This window comes from Canis aureus, chromosome 18, assembly GCF_053574225.1.
Source record: "Canis aureus isolate CA01 chromosome 18, VMU_Caureus_v.1.0, whole genome shotgun sequence".
Taxonomy (NCBI): Eukaryota; Metazoa; Chordata; class Mammalia; order Carnivora; family Canidae; genus Canis; species Canis aureus.
The window spans coordinates 14,148,654-14,172,376 of record NC_135628.1 but is presented as its reverse complement, the minus strand read 5'-3'; the positions used below and the strand labels follow the sequence as shown (position 1 = coordinate 14,172,376).

The window sequence follows — 23,723 nt, the reverse complement described above, 5'->3', positions numbered from 1 at the left end:
AGAGAAACAGAAATCAAGGAGCCCTCAGGAAGACTGAAGCCCACCTTTGAATTAGCTCATTCTCTCATTGCAGAAGGGTGACTCAAGATTGCTAGCGCCTTTATCTGTCTACTGGAAGCACAGCAAAGGAAATGATTGACAGATTAAACAGGCAATCTGTAGAATGGCAGAAAATATTTGCAGAATATGTATCTGATAAGAGGTTAATATCCCAAGTATGTAAAGAACTCATAATACTCTAGGAAAAGATAAGTAACTTTATTAAAAAATAGGCAAAGGAATTGCACAGGTATTTATCCAAAGAAGATATGCAAATAGCTAATAGATACACAAAAAATGTTCAATGTCACTAATTATCAGTGAAATACAAATTAAAACCACAATGATATGCTATTTCACATCCATTAGGATGATTATTATCAAAAAACAGGCAACAAGTATTAAGGGAACCCTTTCACACAGTTCTTTTTTTTTTTTTTTTTTTTTAATTTTTTTTTATTTATTTATAATAGTCACACAGAGAGAGAGAGAGAGGCAGAGACATAGGCAGAGGGAGAAGCAGGCTCCATGCACCGAGAGCCCGACGTGGGATTCGATCCCGGGTCTCCAGGATCGCGCCCTGGGCCAAAGGCAGGCGCTAAACCGCTGCGCCACCCAGGGATCCCCCTTTCACACAGTTCTGTATGCAAAATTGTACAGCCACTATGGAAAACAATATGAAGGTTTCTCAAAAATTTAAAAATAAAACTATCATATAATCCAGCAATCACATTTCTAGGCATTTATTTTTTAAGAAATGAAAAGAGAATCTTGAAGAGATATTAGCACTCTTATATTTACTGTGGCACTATTTATATATCCAAGATGTAGAAATAACCTAAATGATGATCAATATATAAATGGATTAAAAACTGAGTCAAATACCTACAATGGTATATCATTAGCCTTTAAAAAGAGGGAAATCCTGTAATATGGAAAATATGAATGAGGCATTCGGCTAAATGAAATAAGTTGGTCATAGGACAAAAACTACATGATTCTATTTACATGAGGTATTTAGAATAGTCAAACTCATAGAAGCAAAGAATAGAATAGTGATAGCCAGGGGCTGGGTGGAGGGGAGGAAATGGGAAGTTGCTAATTATTGCATATAAAATTTCAGTTATGCAGTATCAACAAACTCTAGAAGTCTGCTGCACAACACTGTGCCTATAGATAACAATATTGTACTCTATCTGCACTTACAAATCTATGAAGGAGGGGATGTCTCATGTTAAGTGTTCTTACCACACACATACACATTTTAAGGCACATTACATAAAAATAAAAAGAATATTTAACAATTGTGCACATCATAATACTGCCTCAAAATATTTAAAGAATTTACAGAACTAAAAGTAGACATAGACTAATCAACTGTTAAAGTGAAAGATTTTAGCACATTCTTCCTCTAGTAACTGAAATAAATGAAGAAAAGTAGTAGATATCTAAAAGTGTAAATATCACAATTAATAGACTTTGCCTAATTAACACATGTAGAGCTATATATATAACAAATATAAAATATTCAATCTTTTAAAATGCATCAAGAATAGAAAATATCTTATAACAAATCTAATGAAACATTTGTAAGATCTCTAAAAATCTATATAACATTGACGGAACAAGAACTAAATAAATGGATATATATATTAAGTTCTGGGGTCAGAAAACACAAAAATTTTTAAATGTCAAAAGAATTTTTTTTACTGAAATGAAACTTTTCTTCAAAATGAAAAGGAAAGGAATATGTATGGAACCACCCGAGATTTCATCTAAACTTGGGAGGTGGGGAAGAAACTAGTCTAGAACACAGGTTTCAAGATGCATTAGGAGAAAAAAAATGCAATTGCTTTCTGCTTGTCTCCTGCTGAGTCCAGGAGAATAGTTGCAGTTGTTAAAAGGAAGTTCATAAATTCACCTTGTGAGGAAAATTAATCTTGATGCTAATTATGAAAAATGTGTCATATAGGTACTTATATAGGAAAGCAATTAGATAACAGGGTATACCCAATTATAGTTTCATAAAATGTACAGAAATATTCTTCAAATGCACATTTATTAATGCTGCATGAAAGCTGAAGGCCTTTTTGCAAGGAAGTAAGATAATATAGCCAAGTGTGTAATCTTCAATAGAGAAGAGTTCAAAGGCCTCAGAGATGCAACAAAATAAACTGGAAAATACAAGAGCTTTGCAATTGGACAGACTTGATTTCAATTTAATCTCTGAGCCTTTGTGTCTTTATCTGTAATAACCATCTGACTGGACTCATTGAGGATTAAGTGAAATAAACTCTATAACACTGAAGTCTAGCATATATTAGTCTTTCTTTCTTTCCTCTCATAGACCAATATTGTTAGAATATCCAAGTCTAGACCACCTTTCTTATGTATTACAAATAAGCTTTGGCTAAGAGAAACACTTAAAGGGTGAAAATTCTGCTCAGTTGCTGAAATGTTATTTGAGTTGCTGGTTGAAAGGAGAGCCCCTTCATTTAAATACATGCAACAGAGTCAACATTCTGCTGTGAAACTGTAGAAAAATGACTTCTCTTTCTGCCTCCAGATGAAAGTTTCATCATGATCCTGCAGATATTGGCCTCAAGATGAGTAGGTCTGAGGGTGAGTCAAAATTTGTTTCCAGGAAACAAAAGAGTTTTAAATCAGTTCAAGTCCTCGGGACAATTTTGTTCCTGAAATCAGAGATGAGTGCATTGTGCACTGAAAACATAAAATTGAAATTGAACATAAAACCTTTGATTCCCTATTACTTATTTTATATGCATAGAATTTAACATAGATGGACCTTGAAAGGATTATGCTAAGTGAGGTAAGTCAGACAGAGAAAGACGAATACTATGATATCACATGTGGAATCTAAAAAAGCCCAACTTGTAGAAACGAAGAGTAGAATGGTGGTTACGAGGGACTGACAGGTGGGGGAATAAGAAAGATACTGGACAGAGGGTCCAATTCACAACTAGAGATCTACTTAAGTTCTAGAGGTCTAACACACAGCATAGTGATTATAGTCAATGCTGTATTATAGACTTCAAAGTTCTCAGAGGCTAAATGTTAAATGCTCTCACCACATAAAAGAAATAGCAATTATGTGACCTAATAGATATGTGTAACACTGAGGCGGTAATCATACTGAAATACAATAGTGTATTAAATCAATACCATTGTACACCTTAAACTTACAAAATGTTACTTGTCAATTATATCTCATCAATGAAAGGAAAAAGAAAACTAAAAGTCTAGAACATCTTTTGAATGGAGAGAAAATCAATAAGGAATATCAAAATTACCCAAACAGCTACTTAAACAGTCTCATCAGCACCAGGGGATTAATAAATGTGCTTGCAAGGAAGTGATGCACATTAGAAATCTATGCTGGCAGGCGTAAATAAGGGAAACCACAGACTTTGTTTACCAACCTGGAAAGGCCAACTATAAGGAAGTAGAGCATAGAAAACACTTTAAAATGCAGCGCCAATTAAGTTGAGGTTATAATTTCATTTTTGTTGATCATCAGCACAAGCCTTCTTGGCACAATTTCTCGCTACCAACATAGAACGTTATTATCATTAGTATGGTTAGTTAGGTGGAAAGGAGTTCTAATGTAAAATTTGGGTATCATGAAATTTTATCAAAATTGACCTTTTACCCTCTACTTCCCCAGCTCAGCTTCTTGCCATTAGTTACTTAGTTGTTTGGGGAAAGAGAAAATGGCCTCAAATTCACTCAAGTAATGTCATGCATGATTGAAGCTCTTGAGAAATGGTGTCCAGAAAGATTCTGCTCTTTGAACAAAAGAGGCTACATTAGAAGCAGATGACCTTTACCATGAAGAGAAGGATTGGCCCTTACCATGTTGTGTAGCTTGGCATCCAAAATGATTCCTAAGATAAAAGGAAAATCTACGGGCAAATTTATAGAGATCATCTTAAATACAAACAAGAAAAGTTGTGAATTAAAGTAATAGTTTGAAAAAGTCTTTTGCAGTTAAGATCTGCCTAACTAAACAAATATATTAATAGAATGTAGAATTACATAATTTTTTTGAAAAAAATCATACATGTATGTTAACTTTATAATTATCCCACATTTTGAAAATCTATTAGGGCAGAAACATAATGACATCATACAACTTCTATAAAAACAACCAAGTTGTCTTGCATTCAACTTAAATTAGTTTAAAATCATCTTACCTGTGTAAAAAGTATAAACTGAGCAAACTGCCAGGGAAGCATAAAAGCAACATTGGAAAGACAGAGTGCAATAAAATGCCTTCTATTATTGTTGGAGGTCCTTAATAGAGAGAATTAATATCAATAAGTTTTTACTGTAAAAGTAGCCTATCACTAAACAGAAAAGCTAATTGAAAAATGTTGAAATCTAAAGACCCCTTACTTTTGGTGTAAGATAACAAAATACAGTTAAAATTTAAAAGGCCATTAAAGAACTGAAAATATCTGAGTCATAAAAATGCTTAGCATAAAACAATCTCAATTACAGCTTTAAATATTGCATCTAGTTTGTCAGTAAATAAAATATATTAAGCATAAATGTCTATTTTCCTTTCACATATGCATGTATTAGAAATTTGATACTCCAGCAACGTGGTCCGAAAATAGAGTGTGAACTAAGCCTGCCCATCTCAAGATACTTAGCCTCTACAAGCAGCAGCAGTTTTACATACCACCACCTTTGTATCTCAAAAAGCAATGAAGAAAAGTGTTAAGTGTTGCTGAAATATTAAGTCAACTACCATGAGAACATTTTAAAGAAAAAAATTAAAACAATGACTGAAAAAGAACTCTAGAATGCAGTTATAAACTGCTGCATACTGAAGTTTAAACTATCCAGTCTACAATTAAAAGATGTATTGGTAACCCAACAGCTTTTACCACACAGTTTCAGTATCTCTTAGAATATGAAAAAAGAAATGTAAACATTTAGTGTAAATAATAAAACTGTAGCTGTTCTTTTTTATAAAAGTTGTACTGGATTTTGATAAATCCTTATATTATGGTAGATAAATTTTCAAAAGAAAAATTTTAAATGTTCATATTGTTTAGTGATATCACAAAATATACTAAGTTCTCAGTTCTTTTATATTTACCAAACAACAGCGCCTTTTGGCTAAGTTGTGGAGTATACAGCATACTCGTACTCAAGGCTACAGTCCTAAATGTTGTAGTTAACGCATTTCATTCCATGAAACCCCTGACTGGTCAGATTAAAATCACTTCCAAAAATTGGAAAATAAAGCATCTTGCTAGGAATTTAGATTACCTAAAAGCTGTAGTCTAGACTCTTAAGTGGAAAGCAGTTGTTTACACAGTAATTTTATTTTCTTAACTGGATACTCTTATTTTTAAAGTAACTAAAAATAAAGGGAAAACTAAATTTGATGATTATAACTTAATAGGGTGGAGTATATTTTAAGAAACTTAACTTATAATCTATTTATATTTGTTTTATAAAGAAAAATTACCTGAGAATCAAAGTTAAAATGCACATCTGAAGTACAAGAAACGGATATGAAAAACTTTCCCGGAGAGGTGGTGTCCACATTACACGGGTAGCCTGAAGTCAATAAAATGCTCACTTCACTTTATGTTCCATCGCAATAAATATTATTAATCTAAAAATCATGAGTATGCTGGTTTTAATAATTTTAATACTAGGCTCATTAATTTCCAAATGCCTGGGATAGCTTCTCAGTTTTTGGAGCTCTCTTAATGGGCATAGGCATTAGGTAGAGAGCCATTATATAGCAAGTTCAGAAGCAAGTGATAAATATATCATGCCAAACATAAGAAAATCTAAAGGACAAACAAGGTAGCAGGTATAGAAGTGGTGAGGATTTTGGAACTGACAAACCAGATCCACATTCCAGCTCTGAAGTGATGACCCTGGCATCCCAGGGCTTTGGCATGTATGTATGCACAGAAAAAACCCTAACCAAATGTCAGCTAGGGCATTCACAAACACCAAGAGAGTTTATACATAACAAGTTGTCGCTACAAGTAATTATGATTGTCTCTGAATTTGTGAAACACACCTTTAAAAGAGTCAACCGTAAATTTCTAAAAACACCTGGAAATATTTGGAATCAATAATGTGATACATAAATGGAAGCACTGACACTTTTGTATAGATTTTTAAACTATTTCTAAGATGTGAGTATAAAGTTTCACATCAAGAATTCTAAAATTCTAGAAAGAATTGAAACTCTCATAAACTATTACCTCTCTTCCAAAAAAAAGCAAAACTGAAGTTTAGGAGATGAATTATGGTATGTATAAGAAAGTCAATTAATCTAGCATACTCAAAAAAAGTTTTGTCTATACATAAATAGATTGGTAAACAACAGTACATTTAAGTTTATATATTTATGTATAATTTTCATGACTCCTTTGTCTGATTTTCTAAAATTCACCAATTGTTCTTTCCTAGTAGTAATGGATAAAAACTTCAACCCTGTGTAACTGGTGCCACAACATATTACATATTTTGTTTCCCAAAGCTAGCAGTCATATTCTCTCACTTTTCACTGCCACCTCTCAGCATGGAACAGAATCTGGCACAGGTTACACACGCAGTATATTGCTGAATGAGTCTATCATATTCTAAATAAGTTTCTATGAGCTCTTTGTAGGTGGACTATATCCCATTGGACTGAGTTAGTAAATTTCTACTTTGAGTTCAGCATTTTGTGCAATTGAAAAGGCAACATGATGAAAGAGAAGCAAGGTGTTTGAGCCAGACAGATGGAGAATGGGAAGCCCAGTTTCCCTAGGTACTAAATGTGGAATCTTGCATAAGCAACTTAACCACTCTAAATTTCAATTTCTTATCTTCTACTGTGAGGATAATAACCACCTTCCAAAAACGTGTGGTAGGAGTAAATGAGATAATGTCTATATAAAGAGTCTGAACTCAGCAAGTACAGTATTTCCTCTTTCAACAAAATAGAGAATTTGCTTTTTCTACAAAATATAGGGACACTAAAAATCAGACAAGATATTTCACATCATAAATTCTAATTATGTAAAAATGTGGATTAGCATGATTAAAATATGAACTTACAACACAAGGTTCTTTAAAATATTGTGAGATCCTAAGTAACATGCAATTATATATTGTTTTGATGAATATATTTCCTTGTTCCTATATAGCCCCTCCTATTTCTTAAAAATTATTTTCTAGAAAACAAACCTCTCCATGGTTGAAAAAGTAGCATAATACTGTAATTAGACCTCCAAGTTGAGTCCCACTGTTAAAAAAAGAGTATACATTCATAATTCATAAAAATATAGTGAGCTTTTCACAAATTATCTTAGAATTTAGTCATATTTAAAATGCGATAGTACTAAACCACATAGAATAATGCAAAAAATTTCCAAAGTATGCGTGTAGTTAATGTTTTTAATCTTGAATGTACAAGCATATAGGGTATCAATATAAAGTAATTTGAATTTTATAATTTGTTGTATTTAAAGTACTTTCTAAATAAAATACATAATAACTGAACGTAAAAATTTTTAACAGGCAGGCCGCACTTCAAAGTCTATATTGATTTCTTTGAATTTTCTGGAAGCCAGTTTTTTTTTTTTTTCTTAATTGGATTTCAGTGACTGAGAGACAAAGACAAGAGCCCAGCAGTTTCACTTACAAGTGACTTTGACGTGTCTGAACTATTATAATCATTCTTTGGTTGAGTCCCAAAGAAACAACAATGCAGAATACAAAACTCAGATCCTGAATGGTTGATAATCACCAAAGATTAAGTACCATTTCTTAAAGTTGCCTTGTTTTTTTTATGTTGTCATCACTGTAGCCACAGCTTCACACTTAGAAGACAATAAATATCACATGAATGATTGAAGAACAGAAGGAATGAGCTCAAAACAAGGAAAGCTAATGGGAAGTGATTTACCATTAACAGATTTTCACTGAGGGAAATTCAAAGGATGCCTTTGAAAAGAAAGAAATTGCACAGAGGAAGGTGTGAGAAGCAGAACAACTGCAGCCTACAGAAAGTTAGGATCATGTGGACATAAATCTAAGCAAGATCTGGTAACATAAGCAGCAATTATAGTGCCTTCCTGCTGTGGAGGGGTAATGGACGCACTAACCTATGATAATAATTATAACATGTGAGGGGCTGTTTTGAAGCAAAGTGTCCTAAAATTCCTTGTATTAATCAGATAGAAGGAAAAAGATATCAATTTTGGACTTGATAAAGTCAGATATGCATGTCAACATTTTATCATTAACCACCAGAAGAATATAAATAAAATAGCTGACTTCTAAGCTAGCATCAACAGGGGAGAGTAGCCAGGCTAAGAAATAAAATTTATCCCCAATTCCTATTTCTTTTGTTTCTCATATGCCATCGTTTCCAGTCTCCTCACAGTGTTGGTGACACTTTTATAGGCAACTTTTATTGTATCTGCATATCCTTCTCAAAGTCTGGAGCCTAAGAATGTATTTGATATTCCAGAACTGTGTAACCAATTTAGAGAAGACTATCACCTTTTTTTTTGGGGGGGGGGGGGAGGCTCTCCCAATGAAAAGTATCAATTTAAAAAACATTCTTAGTCTTGTATAACATTTTCCATATTTAAAAACAGCATAATATGAGCTAATGTCAAAAACAGAACATTTTAAAGCCTGCCAACATAATCTAAAAATAATCCTTTTCCTTCAAAATACTGATGAGTTTATGTTCTCCTAGAAGCCATACATTAAAAAGTACATAAAATTGTCTTGTTTCTAGAACAATTATAAAGTGAACATACTTGTAACTACTATATATCATTGAAATAGAAAATTGATCACATCCTGAGTCCCCACTTGACACCCCTTCAGACAGCCACTAATGTGATTTTTGTTATTATTAACAGAACCACATCTATACACAAATCAATACTACAACTTAATCTATTTTTAAACTTTATACAAATGAAAGTTGTATCTTTAAGTTTGTGCTTGCCTACATTCATTCAACACTATAGTTGTAAGATTTGTCCATGTTGATGTGTGTAGCTATAGCTCATTTATTCTCAATATTGCATATATTCCAGTGCATTAATGAGCTGTAATGTGTATACTTCTCTGTTGATAGACATTTGAGTTGTTTTCTGTTTGCAGCTATTGCAAACTACTGCTATATTCTTGTATGTACATCCTGGTATACACGGGCAAACTTTCTTAAGCATATATACATACATATCTATATATATTAGTGTAATTGGCACGCAACGTTACATTAGTTTCAGGTATACAACATAATCATTCAACATCTCTACACATGATGCTATGATTACAAGTGTAGCTGCCGTGTGTCACCACACAATGCTATTACAATGCCATTTGCTGTATTCTCTGTACTGTAGGGAATTACACAGCTATATTCCCTGTGCTGTGCCTTTCCTCCCTGTGACTTACTCATTTTCATAACTGGTTATCGCTCATTCCCCTCCCCCTATTTTGCCCATCCCCACTCCTCTCCCAAGTGGCAACCACCAAGTTTGTTTTCTATATTTATAAGTATATATACTTTAAAAAGGTATTGCAGAGTTAGAAGATATGTACACCTTCAACTCTACTAAATTATGTAGTATTTCCAAAATTGTTGTACTAGTGTATATGCCCATCTGCCATGGATAAAAGTTCCTTTTGCCATTGCAGTAGATGTGAAATAGTACGACATTGTGGTTTAAATTTGTATTTTTCTGATGGTGGTCAACTTTACATATATATATTGGCAATTTGGAATTCTTCTGATATATGTCTGATCATGAATATTTTATACAGTTTTCTATTGGACTATCTTCTTAGTCTTTGTCTACCCTCTAGAATATATACTCCAAGAGCACAGAGATTATTTGCATTCCTGGCACCTAGAGTAGTGCTTTTGGGCATAGTAGGCATTTAATAAATTAATTAAATCATCAATTAATTATTCTAATGTCTGGAAACTATGTTGGGTATATGCATTGCAATATCTTTCCCCAGTTTGTGGCTTATCTTTTCATTGTGTACTATCTTGAGGAACTTAAATGCTTCCCACCAAATTTATTGGTTTTCTTCTTAATGGTAAAACTTTTCTTAAGTTTTCTTAAGATTAAAAAAAAAACATTTTCTTTTCTTTTTTTTTAAAGACTTCATTTATTTATTCATAGAGACACACACAGAGAGGCAGAGACACAGGCAGAGGGAGAAGCAGGCTCCACGCAGAGCCCAACATGGGACTCAATCCTGGGTCTCCAGGATCATGCCCCAGGCTGCAGGCGGCGCCAAACCACTGCACCACTGGGGCTGCCCAACATTTTCTTATCTTGATTTACTGATATATTCTTCTACATAACATTCTATAATTAATAATTTTATAATTTTGTCTTTCATTTTATATTTTATAATTTTGTCTTTCATATTTGAATTTTTAATCTTACTAGACTTTAATTTTCATACAGTTCCAACTTCTTTTTGTTCTGTATCGTCTTCCGATTATATCAGCACCATTTATTGAGAAGCTGGCCCTTATCTACTGATGTACAATATTCACTCTATCCTACATCAAGTGTCTTTAAATGGACAAGTGTTTCTGAGGCCTGCCTTACTCCACTGATCTGCTTGCCTATCCCTATGGCACAATTGCATTGCCTTGTTTGCATCAGTTTTATATTAGAGAAACAATTACTAAAGTAAATCCTCCTATCTTGCTCAAGAATGTCTCTACTATTTTAAGCACTTTGCATTTCTGAACAATTTTAAAATCAGCTTACCAAAGCAAACAAAATGGGCAATGTATTGAATCTATAAATCAATTGGAATAATTCTCAATTTTCTATTATTGCCTTCCAACCCATGATTATTTATATTTATTTAGATCTTTCATTTATTTAGATCTCCATTTATTTACACCTTTCTAAAAATCTATCAATAAAGTTCTGTAATTGTCCCAAAGAAGTCATATATATTTCTTATCAGATATTTGTTAAGTAAAAACTTTATGCTTTCAATGCTTTTTTTTTAAAGGCATCCTTTTAAATTTTCAATTAAAACATCAAAGTACAGATTTACAATGTCTGAATATAAATTTTTGTATTCAGTAACATTATAAATTTCCTTATTATATTAATTTTTACCCATAGATTCTTTTGGATTTTCTACATAAATGTGTATGATCTGCTTATACAGACACTTGTTTCTTTTTTTTTTTTTTTTTAAGTTTTCCAACCCTTATACTTACTAATACTTTTTCTTAACTTGCTGGCTGGATATGATACCTGGTACAATGTTGCAAATGTTACAATTTTTTATTGGTGCTATGCTACTATTTTGATGCTAAAAACTTCCTAAAACAAGAACTGTGTATATATTAATCTCTATATAGACATACACCCTATGAAACCTCAATACTTATTGAAAGAGTAAATCTGGATTTTTAACTTTAAATGTTGTGCAGTTCAAGAATAACATTATAAAGAAAGCTGGTGGTCAGTCAGGAATATATTCTGCTGTAAGAAACAAAAATTTAACAAAAGTGGCTTAAATTACATGGGTTTTTATATAGTATTCAACAAGAAAATGCAAGATAAGTGTCTGTTGGCATTGGTTCACTAGCACAAGGGCCTTAGGGTAGATTTATGCTAGGTTTACAGCCTTTCCCTCATGGTCATTAGATGACTACAGCAGCTCTTGGTATCACAGTCAAGTTTAAAAGCAGAAGACAGAGAAGGGGCAAATGAAATCTACCCTTTTGTGAGAAAAATAAATGCTTTTCTAGGTGTAAACAAGACTGATTTCACCATATTTTTCACTGAAGAAAAAAAAAACCTAGCTCATATGGCTATCCTAAGAAACAATGGAGAATGAAAAACAAAATACACAACTATCATAATCAACTTCAACCTATCACCTGAGATTGTACACACTACTATCCCAAACCAAATTGTGGTACTATTAACAAGAAAGATAGGCTATCAAATATAAGTGTCTGCCACAGTGATACACATTTTCTTTTACTGCTTTCTTAATTTCACAAATACAGACTTAAAATTAGAAATAACCTGCCACTAATACCAACCAAAGATTCCTCTAATGTTATAGTAATTTTACATACGGTCTAAAAGTATTCTCATTAAAAACTTTGTTAAGAAATTTTAATTCACTTTTTAAAATCCCCACAAGGATAAAAAAGAGACCTTTAAGATATTTTTAGTGACAACTCTAGTTTCTGGTTGCACAATATTAGCTAAGTTTCTGGAAAAAAATAAATTTATAAAATTTCCTACTATTAATCAATTAACCTCATAGTTATCCTTTTCCTTTAATCAGAAATGTCAGCCAGTTCTTATAAGCCTACTTAAGGATCTTACCTCAGGTATGCACCATGTATGAAGAACAATCCCATCATTATTCCATTTAAAATAAAAATCACAGCAACATAAAAGCAAGCAGGGTCTCCCAATCCTTTAAAAAGACACAGATTGTTGAGTATTAAATTAATAAATGACTATAAAGCAAGTGGGCATAATTATCTCATAATTTGTAATGAAGGGTTCATGGACCTGCTGAAAACATTTGCTGTTCAGATTAAGTACTTTCCCTTTACATGATGTATTGTTACATTTATATTTTATACTTTTAATTACATTCATACTTTCCCCTAATGAAGTATTATTATACTGTAATGACTGGTTGGTGCATCACTTTGTTTAGGTGATGCTAATATTGTTCAGTATCTAGAACTCTCTATGGAGTCACTTCATGCATTACAGAAGAAAACCCACTGCATTATTTTTCTACTTTCCTAGGTTCTAGGATGAGTAAGATATGGCCCCTGACCTCAAGGAGCACCTTAGTCTATATGAGATGACCTAGTTATTTGATCCATTACTATGTATAGCCAAAACCTTAATTCTTAATATATCTCATGTATAAACAAGCTTTGTGTGTGTGTGTGTGTGTGTGTGTGTGTGTGTGTGTTATGTATAAACATACATATAGTCTATTAGGTGCTATATAATCATCTCACAGAATTCTCAGAACAGATCTATGAAATTAGTAAGAAAATACTTTTATTACTGAGAAAACAAAACACAGAAAACTTAAATAAATTGCCAGAAGTTATTTAGCCATAACAGATGCAGCCAAGATCTGAAGGCTGGCTTTTCTGATTCCTACTACTTCTCTGACCATTCCTTTTCAGTCTGTTTTAATAACTTTTGCTCCATTACACACCCTTGCTTACATTCCTAGCATCATTTCACACCATTTTTCCCTTTCTTTCTCTGCACCCAGAAGTCTAGTCTTCTTTTAATTTTCTCTCACCTTGGGATTTCTGATTATTCTGGCCCCTATTCTTGAAACACTTCTTCTCCCTTACTCTCAATCTTAGCAACCTCATTTTCTTATTTGTAATATCTATTGCAGTTTACACCCTACTTATGTGTAAACTCTATGAGGGTGAGGTCCATGTCATCTTGATCCCAAGAGCAAACACTAACTTATCATTTAGTGGCAACTTAATAAATATCATATATGCACATATACATCAGGCAATTTTTTACATCCCTCAGAAAAAGTGATACCTTCTAAGCTGAGTCATTCCAAAGTCTCTCCTTTTATGAAGCATTTTCTTGATTCCTTTGTACAAAATAATCTAAGTACCTCTCAAATATCCTCTATCAATGCTATCTTAGATGTTAAAAAGCTCAGCTATGGGTATAAGTAAATATGGAAGGGAAATACAGAAATACACAGTAAATAGTATAAGAATTAAATGTTATATAAACAAGTCTATAAAAATATATTTATAAAATACAGTAAGTAGTCATATACAGAATATGAAGAAATAAAAAACAACTGTGTAAATATTATGCAAGTAGATATATTAACTTTGAGTAAAGTTTTTAGACTGAAAAGTGTTAAACAGCAAATATCTTTTTTTTTTAAGATTTATTTATTTATTCGTGAGAGACACAGAGAGAAAGAGAGAAAGAGGCAGAGACAGAGGCAGAGGGAGAAGCAGGCTCCACACAGGGAGTCTGATGTGGGACTCAATCCCAGGACTCCAGGATCACACCCTGGGCTGAGGTGGTGCTAAACCACTGAGCCACCCGGGCTGCCCTAAACTGCAAATATCTTAAATAAAAGTGACAATTAGATCCTGGAAAACAGATGATTCCAAAAGGGGTTCTTTGGCAAAGATGCCAACGTAGAAGATGTATGGAGAGTTCTATTAGAACTGTTCATGAGCTGTGAGAATATGAAAAAAAAATAGTATTTCTAAAACAACCTATTAATTGCATATTTGATTTTTAAATATGTATGTATAACTACATTTTTACATGAATTATTACATGTAGATATTTGATTACTGACTCTACATTGCCCAGATTTATATATTCAAACTACCCCAAAACATTTTTTAAACCTTTTTATTCTGAAAGAGAAGAATGACTTATACTCAGGATTGCTTTACATTGGGGCATCTTAATACTCAAATTCCAAACTGATACTCATAAGTACATGGCCTTCTCAGAAAATTACTTTTAAGGGTATGTACTCTTTTCATCAGTTCTAGAGTGTTTTAAAAAAAATCAACTACAGTAGTCTATAGTTCTTAAAATGAGTTCACAACACTAAAACATTTATGTAAACATTAATGACAACATAGCAGCATTTTAGAAAGAAACATGCCTTCACAACTTTGAACTTCATTTAAAGGTTCTACTCTGGTGACATTCCAGCAGGTCTTAGTTTCCAGTCCAAATAAATTCATTATTCCCACAAATATGCGATACCAGAAGGCTATAATCACCTACAAAGATAAAAATGAAAAGAGATGATGGAGGAAAATATCCTATCATCATAATAATAATTTTTCCAAAACACAATTTTATGATGGTTACCTTTGGCATTATAAACTTTGACAAGTTTATTTAAATCAAATGACTCGGAAAACAGTCATTTTAAAATATAAACTTTGACAAGTTTATTTAAATCAAATGACTTGGAAAACAGTCATTTTAAAATTATATACACATGCACAATAAACTAAAGTTGTATATTACTAATTAATGCACATCAATAAAAATTTGTTATGATCAACATTTCTATAATATATTCTTGTAATCAATTCTACAACATAAATAGCAGTAGCTATAAAATAAGTTAGTACCGTATATTTAAATATGACAGTGATTAACAGCAAAATACAATGATTTACAGGAATATTTCATAACATTTCATTTATTGAATTTATTTGCTTCATGGTCTAAAAAATATTAAACCAACTGCATATGGAATAATAGCTCCTGTGTCCATTAAAACTTTGACCAAGTAGGTTTAATTAACCAATTCTTCCCATTTTGTAATCCACTTTGTGAAGTTTAAAGACAAAGGAAAAGAACAACCATAGAAAACTACAAACAAAATGCTCATGCCTGGAAGATTTTTTTAAGAATAATTTATAGATTTGGGAAAAAGTAATGCAAGATCATTGGAAGAAGAATAAAAAAGTAAAGAATTCAAGTGAAAGTGAAAACCACCCAGAGCTAACTATTTTAAAAATTTTGGTGATCGTCCCTCCAGTCTCCCTCTTGGTATATAAAAACACATAGCTGGATTCGGTATTATATAATATTATATAAGATGTTAATGTAATACATATCACAAACATCTTTCCATATACAAAAAGTATAGATTTATTATTTTATCATTTACTTTTATAAAGCTGACCTTAGACAAGAAATTGTAATATATATTCTTGTGTATTTATCATCCATGTACAAAAACTTACCACAATAAATGTATGTGCTAAACCTAAATCTAGAAATATACTCTTTTCTGGAAGATAGACAGCTTGATATAATAGGACAGTACTGGTCTAAAGTACTGATGTTTAAGTCAGAATTAACCTCAAATTCTGACTCTGCAAGTTATGATTTTAATAGTCTGAAATAAATCCTTCACCCTCAGAATCTTGGGACACCTCATCTCTAAAATGATGTTAATAATAACCATCTTGCGGGAGTGACAGGGGATTAGAGCATACATGCTGGTATATAGTTTAGCATTAACTATAATGCTATAGCATTAACTTTGCCTTTTCAAAATATGTTATTCCAAACTTGACACTTTTAGCTTTGGGTGAAACATTAATCTCCTTATGAACACAAAAAGTATCGACATTCATTTCAACATACAAAGTGGCAAGCATATCTAGATCTTCTCTACACTCCATCTATGCAATGTGAAATAAGACTGAATGATTCCTTGTTGCCTCATTCTTTATGATACTATAAATTTACATTATCATTATTATTTTTTCATAATATCAAGGAGACTGGCGGTTGCTAATTATACAATATCTTTGAATAAGTAAAAAGAAAAAATAGCTGTTTTTGAGAACATGCTGTTTGAAAATGGAACAAAAAACAGCAATTTTACTATATGAAATTCTAAAAATAACTCTAAAACTACTGTAGTAAGCTAAATCCTTATCTTATATACAGAGTAAGTTAACATTAAATAAAGCTGAATATTCAAGACGCTGGTTGTCTTTTAATTTTTGAACTTACACTGGAGTTATAGATAATCATCAGAGGAAATAAGAACAGAAGAGTATCTCTGAAGAGTAAGATGGGATATAAAGAAAGCTGGTGCAGAAAAAAGCTTCTTTCATCTTAGATCTTAGGCAGGTCTATATTATAGAATTCTTACTATTGAAAATTACATTGAAAAATACTTAAAAAAAAAAAAAAAAAAAAAAAACACCTGAGCACCTAGGTGGCTCAGTCGGTTATGTGTCTGACTCCTGATTTTGGCCCAGATCATGATCTCAGGGTTGTGAGACCAAGCCCCAAGTCAGTCTCCACACTGGCCATGGAGCCTGCTTTATGTTCTCTGTCTCCTTCTCCCATTGTCCCTCCCCCCACCTCTTTTTTCCCCTCAAAGAAAGAAAAAGAATTTTTAAAAAAGAAATAAATCTAGGAAACCTCCAAGTACTTGGAAATTAGACAACATAATATCAAATATCCAATGGATCAAAGAAAAAAATCACATGGGAAACTAGAAATTAGAAAATAACTTGAACAAAACAAAAATGAAAAAACAATATATAAATATTAAATAATATGAATTTCTGCTTTGGAGAAGATGTAGTTAGTAGACATTCTTCTTCAACTGTGACTAAAACCCCTGGGAATTATATAAATCAAACATAAGAGGACCGTGAAAGGTAGAGAGAAGGGAAACTATCTAGGGATCTTAGGACCCAAGGAACAGCATGATGATGAGTTCCCTAGACTTTCCTTTGGCCTCATCTTCTCATATTTGGAGTTAAGAGTCTGGCAACCAGAAACACCAATGGGTGTAGACACAAAAAAGATTGACAAAAGCCTACTCCCTCCAACTAAAAGACCAGGAAAGTGGCAACCTAGGAATACATAAACATTTTTATAAACAATGATATCTCTCCTCAACCAAATACTACAGAAAACAACAATGACGAAAATCCTGTATGCTCCCACTCCCACCAACAAAGGTCAAATTGGGAACCTACACTTCAACCTTCTCTAGGCTTTCAACAAGACATCCCAACTCACCCACTAGGACGCTGTAGGAGAAAGCCAAGTAGGAAGCCCTCTCTCCAGATGGTGTCAGTATAGAGCATGTGGGGGGAGCCTGGACTTCTACCCCAAGCAGCAATAAGTCATCCTTTCCCCTTCCCAGGGTGGTAATGTCAGAGGAGGCCTACTGAGAAGTCAGGGCTTTCATCACCACCCAGGGGTAACAAGGCCATCCGCACCATTGTGTCTGCAGAGATCACAGAGTTAGTGAGAATTCTGATCTCACTCAAAGGTAATGAGGAGTACCTCCACTTTGGGGTTCACAAGAGGCCAGAGGGAAACCTGGATTTCAATACCCATCTGGCAGTAACAAGATGACAGATGTCCTCATTCCTTTGCTGGAGTGGTGCCAAAGGAAGCCAGCTAGAACAAAGGTTTAAATAAGATCTAGTTTCATAAAATAATGTTCAAATGTCCATCAATTGAAATTTACATATCATGTCAAGAACCATAAGGATCTCAAACGGAATGAAAAAAGAATCAACAGATTCCAACAATGAGATGACTAAAATATTAGAATAATTGCTCCCATGAGAAATTATGAATGTGCTAGAAACAAGTAAAAACCCAGAAAGTCCCAGAAAAGAAATAAAAGATATGAAATAAACAAACAAAAATTTCAGAACTGAAAAATACAATAACCAAGCTTAAAAGCCAGTGGATGGGCTTAACAGCTGAGTGAAGGGATAGAGGAAAATAATCAGTGAACTCACAGATGAAACAAGAGAAATCACTCAATATGGGCAACAGAGAAAAAAAAAAAAACATTAAAAAAAAAAAAAAAGGTTCCCTAAGGGTCTCCGGGACTATAAGAAAAGACCTAACACTTCTTATCACTGATGTCTTGAAAAGAGAAAAGAAAGAAAAAAACCAAAGCTGAGCAAAACAAAAATAGGATAAAACCAAAGAAATCCACACGAGGATACATCACACTTCTGAAAACTTTTAAACATTACACTTCTGGAACACTTGTGAAGACTATGTATATATATGACAGCAACAAGGAAGAAAAAAAATCTTACCTAAAGAAGAAAAACAATTCAACTGACATTGGATTTATCATCAGAAACCATGAAAGGCCAGAATGAAGTGGTACATTTACCAAAGGCTAAAAGAAAAAAAACTGTCAACCTAGAATCCTATATCCAGAAAAAAAAAAAAAAAATAGCCTTCAAGAATTAAAGGGAGTTTGAAGGATACCTGGGTGGCTCAGCAGTTAAGTGTCTGCCTTCAGCCCAGGGCATGATCCTGGAGATGGGGAATCGAGTCCACATCAGGCTTCCTGTGAGAAGCCTGCTTCTTCCTCTGCCTGTGTCTCTGCCTCTCTCTCTCGCTCATGAATAAATAAATAAAATCTTTAAAAAAAAAGGGGGGGGGGAATTTTATATGAAGGATGAAAAAAAAAACTAGGAAAATATGTTGCTACCAGACTTACCCTAAAAGAATGGCTAAAGAGAATGGCTAATCTTTTTTTCCTTTAAGATTTTATTTATTTATTCATGAGAGACACAAAGAAAGAGAGAGGCAGAGACACAGGCAGAGGGAGAAGCAGGCTCCATGCAGGGAGCCCGATGTGGGACTCAATCCTGGGATTCTAGGATCATCCCCCTTGGCCGAAGGCAAGGGCCAAACCATTGAGCTACCCAGGAATCCCCGAGAATTCTTTAAACATAAATGAAATGATAAAAGAAGGTATATTAGAAAATGAGGAAACTTTAAAAATGGATAAAATAAACTTCTCTAGTTTTTTAAAAATATTTTATTTATTTATTCATGAGAAACACAGAGAGAAGGCAGAGGCATAGGCAGAGGGAGAAGCAGGCTCCTCACAGGAAGCCTGACGTGGGACCGATCCCAGAATTCCAGGATCATGCCCTGGGCCAAAGGCAGATGCTCAACCACTGAGCCACCCAGGTGTCCCATTTCTCTAGTTTTTAAAAAATAAATTTGAGGGCTAAAACATACATCATAGTACTGTCTGATGTGGTTTTAAATTGATGTAGAGGAAATATTTAAGACGATGATGTTATAAAGGGAGAAGGACAAAGAGATGTAAAGGGAGGTAAAGTTTCTGTACCTCATTTGAACTAGTAAAATGGTAATAGCAGTAGACTGTAATAAGTTATGTATAGGTAATATACTAGCTACAACGACCACTAAAAATGCTACATAAAGTAAGATACATTCAAAAAGTAGATAAATCAAAATAGAATTTAAAAATCTTCAAATAACCCACAGGAAGGCAGAAAGAAAATAGAAAAATGAAAAATGAAGGACAAACAGAAAACCAAAAATAACAGACTCAAGTCAAAACAGATGAATAATTACATTAAACATAAGTGGTAAAACACAAAAATTGTAAGATAAATTAAAAAACATGACTCATCTATAAGAAACATATTTCAAATATAATAATAATAACAGACTAAAAATAGAAGGATAAAAAAGATGTATTATGTACACATTAAAAAAAAGAAGAAACAACTATTTTACTATTGGAAAAAAAGTTGACTTCAGGGTAAACAAAATTATAAGTGAAGGAGGTAGGGTTATTATATAATGATTAAACTCCAACAACAAGATGTACAGTTGGAGACATCAGCATCCCTCTCTCAACAATGGATGGATGAATTAGAAAATCAGAAGGATTGAAAAAATATCACCACCACCATCATCCAACAGGAACTAATCAACATTTATAAAATATTTCACCCAACTATACATATTTTTTTGAAGTGCTCACAGAATATATGTCAAGATAGACCATATTTTTGACCATTAAACAAACCTCAACAAATTTAAAAGGATCAAAATGATACAAAGTGGGTTCTCTAATAAACACAATGAATTTAAGCCACAGGGATGCCTGGGTGCTCAGTGGTTTGGCGCCTGCCTTCAGTCCAGGGCGTGATCCTGGAGACTGGGGATCGAGTCCCACATTGGGCTCCCTGGATGGAGCCTGCTTCTCTCTCTGCCTGTGTCTCTGCCTGTGTCTCTCATGAATAAATAAAATCTTTTTAAAAAATTTAAGCCACAAATGACTAACAGGAAAATAAAAATGAAATCTGCTAACACCTGGAAACTAAGAAAAAACCCTACTTTTAAAAATCTGTCATCCAAGGGACACCTAACTGGCTCAGTTGGTAGAGCATGGGACTCCTATCTCAGGGTTGTGCGTTTAAGCTTTTTGCTGGATGTAGAGATTACTTAAAAAATGAAAGAAGTTTTAAAAAATCCAGAGATCAAACAGGAAGTCTCAAGGAAAATAAAATATTTATGTATATATATGTTAAAATAAAAATGAAATACAAAGTTTCCAAGTCCATCATCTAAGAAGCTTATTAGTTACAACTCCATCCTAATAAGTAAAAAGCTGAAAAAAACTGAAAAATCAGCAACTCTTAGATTCATAAGAAAAGTGAGATTACAGGGCAAATTCCTGCTTTCCATATTGGAGATCGACAGGTAAATTGAGAGAATCACGACTTAGTGGAACAGAAACCCATGAGCAAAAATCTCCATGGGAACCAGCTGGAGAGTAGGAAAAACTAAACTGTAATTGATAAATTGCTGGAGGCATAGGGTAGACAAGTCTGAGAGCCAAAAACTCCAGGGAGACCCAATAATAGGGGAAATGCCAACACACTTATGAGTTTTACTTCTAGGAGCTCACTAGGGTCACACAGTGAATGTCAAAGAAAAGTCTTCTCCTGATCCCCCTGCAGCAGTGGGTAGTGGAAAAAGGATCATTTTTGAAACACACCAGAGCGCTCAGTTCTTAGCAAAGCCTGCCTCAAGAGAAATTATCTAACTAGAGCCTAACCTGCTAAGGTTTTATCGGAGCCTAGCAGAGAGGGAAGCAGGGAAATACCCAATTCCAGCCTCTTCTAGCCATCCCATTGCACCTAAGCAGAATACAAAACCTGAAAACTTGTGAAGTTCACAGCCCAGAGGCACAAGTTCATAAAGGACTGACACCTAGTGACAAGATTATGGAATGCTTCTTATCACCACACTACTGAAAGCCTATTTACAGCAGTTTTTATTACCATTTTACTAGTTCAAATGAGGTACAGAAACCTTACCTCCATTTACATCTCTCTCCCTTCTCCCTTTATAACATCATCATCTTAAATATTTCCTCTACATCAATTTAAAACTACATCAGACAGTACTATGATGTATGTTTTAGCTCTCAAATAAATAAATAATATCTTTAAAAACAAACACACGGTAACAACAAAAACCCTGGAATATTTGAGAACTGTGAGACAACAACAGAAGGTGTACCATACACATAATTGGGAATACCAAAAGTATAAGGGAGAAAGGAGAAGAAATATGTGAAATGATTCAGGAGTCCGTCACAGATCCAGGAAGCTCAGAGAACACCAAGCATGATAAATGCCAAAAATGACACCTAGGCATATTGTATTCAAACTACAGAAAATCAAAGTTAAGGAAAATTTTTGAAAGAAGTCAGAAGAGAAAAATAAAAAATAAAAAACACCTTACTTGGTAAAGATAAGAATTACATCTGATTTCTCAGAAACCATTCAAACAAGAAACTGGACAGTTAAGCGTCTGTCTTTGGCTCAGGTCATGATCCCAGGGTCCTGGGACAGAGCCCCACATCTGGCTCCCTGCTCAGTGGGTAGCCTGCTTCTCCCTCTCCCTCCCGCTCCCCCTGCTTGTGCTCTTTTGCTCTCTCTCTCTCTCTCAAATAAATAAATAAAATCTCTCTCTCTCTCTCTCTCAAAGAAGAAGAAGAAAAAAGAAGAAGAAGAAGAAGAAGAAGAAGAAGAAGAAGAAGAAGAAGAAGAAGAAGAAGAAAGAAGGAAGAAGAAGAAAGAAGAGGAAACAACAACAACTGGTCTGCTATATTTAAAATGCTAAGAAACAAAAAATTTAGAAATCTGTAGCAGCATGTGAAATTATCCTTTAAAAGTGAAGCAGAAATAAAGGCTTCAGACAGAAAAATTGAAGGACTTTGTAAAAAAATTCTTTACAGGGGATAAAAAAAAGATACAGATCAGAAACTTCAATCTACATAAAGAAAAAAGAGCATGAAGAAAAGAAAATTGAAGATAAAATTAAAACTTTCCTTTCATTATTCTTTTTTTTTAATTTTTATTTATTTATGATAGTCACAGAGAGAGAGAGAGAGGGGCAGAGACACAGGCAGAGGGAGAAGCAGGCTCCAAGCACCGGGAGCCCGATGTGGGATTCGATCCCGGGTCTCCAGGATCACGCCCTGGGCCAAAGGCAGGCGCCAAACCACTGCACCACCCAGGGATCCCCTCATTCTTATTAATCTAACACATAAACTTTGTTCAAAATAGTAACAGCAACAATGTATTCAACTATGCGTAATTATGAATGTGTGTATGCTTATGTATAGGTGACATGAATGACAGAAAGCATTCAGGGGTTGGGAGGAAGGAATTACAATTATTTTGTTATTATAAGATATTGACACTAGCCTGGAAGTGGTTTAATGCTATTTGAAAGTGGTCTTGGATTAGTCATAAATGTGTATTATAGCGGGCATTGAGGTGGGCACTTGATGGGATGAGCACTGGGTGTTATTCTGTATGTTGGCAAATTGAATACCAATAAAAAATAAATTTATTTTTAAAAATAAATAAATAAATGTGTATTATAAACTCTAGGGCAACCAAAAATGTAAAAAAAATAATTATAACTGATAACCTAAAAAAATGAGATAAAATGCAATAATATAAAAGCTCAATTAAAACCACAAAAGGCATAGAAAAAATGGAAGTCAAAATAGTAAAAAGAGCAAAGGCAACAAATAGAAAATAGTAACAAATATAGTGGATATCACAACTTTATTAAACAACCAACTTTAAAAATAAGATGCCTACAGATTAAAAGTAAATGAATTAAGTAAGATATACTATGTTAAAACTAATTTTAAAAAGCAGGAGTAACTATACTAATTCCAAACAGAGCAGACTACAGTAAGAAAAGTTATCAGGGGTAGAGAGTGGTATTACACAA

At 33.5% G+C, this 23,723-nt stretch overlaps 1 protein-coding gene across 2 annotated transcripts in view; it reads right to left on the bottom strand.

The window, feature by feature from the left end:
- The window catches only part of DPY19L2 (dpy-19 like 2), a 94,289-nt gene that overhangs the window by 58,607 nt on the left and 11,959 nt on the right, over positions 1 to 23,723 (bottom strand). For both annotated transcript variants that reach the window (XM_077856218.1, XM_077856216.1), the window contains exons 5-9: positions 14,767 to 14,887; positions 12,441 to 12,534; positions 7,270 to 7,327; positions 5,543 to 5,634; positions 4,254 to 4,353 (exon numbers count right to left, since the gene is read on the bottom strand). In XM_077856218.1, the coding sequence (XP_077712344.1) occupies positions 4,254 to 4,353; positions 5,543 to 5,634; positions 7,270 to 7,327; positions 12,441 to 12,534; positions 14,767 to 14,887 (465 nt within the window). The remainder of the gene's footprint in view (positions 1 to 4,253; positions 4,354 to 5,542; positions 5,635 to 7,269; positions 7,328 to 12,440; positions 12,535 to 14,766; positions 14,888 to 23,723) is intronic.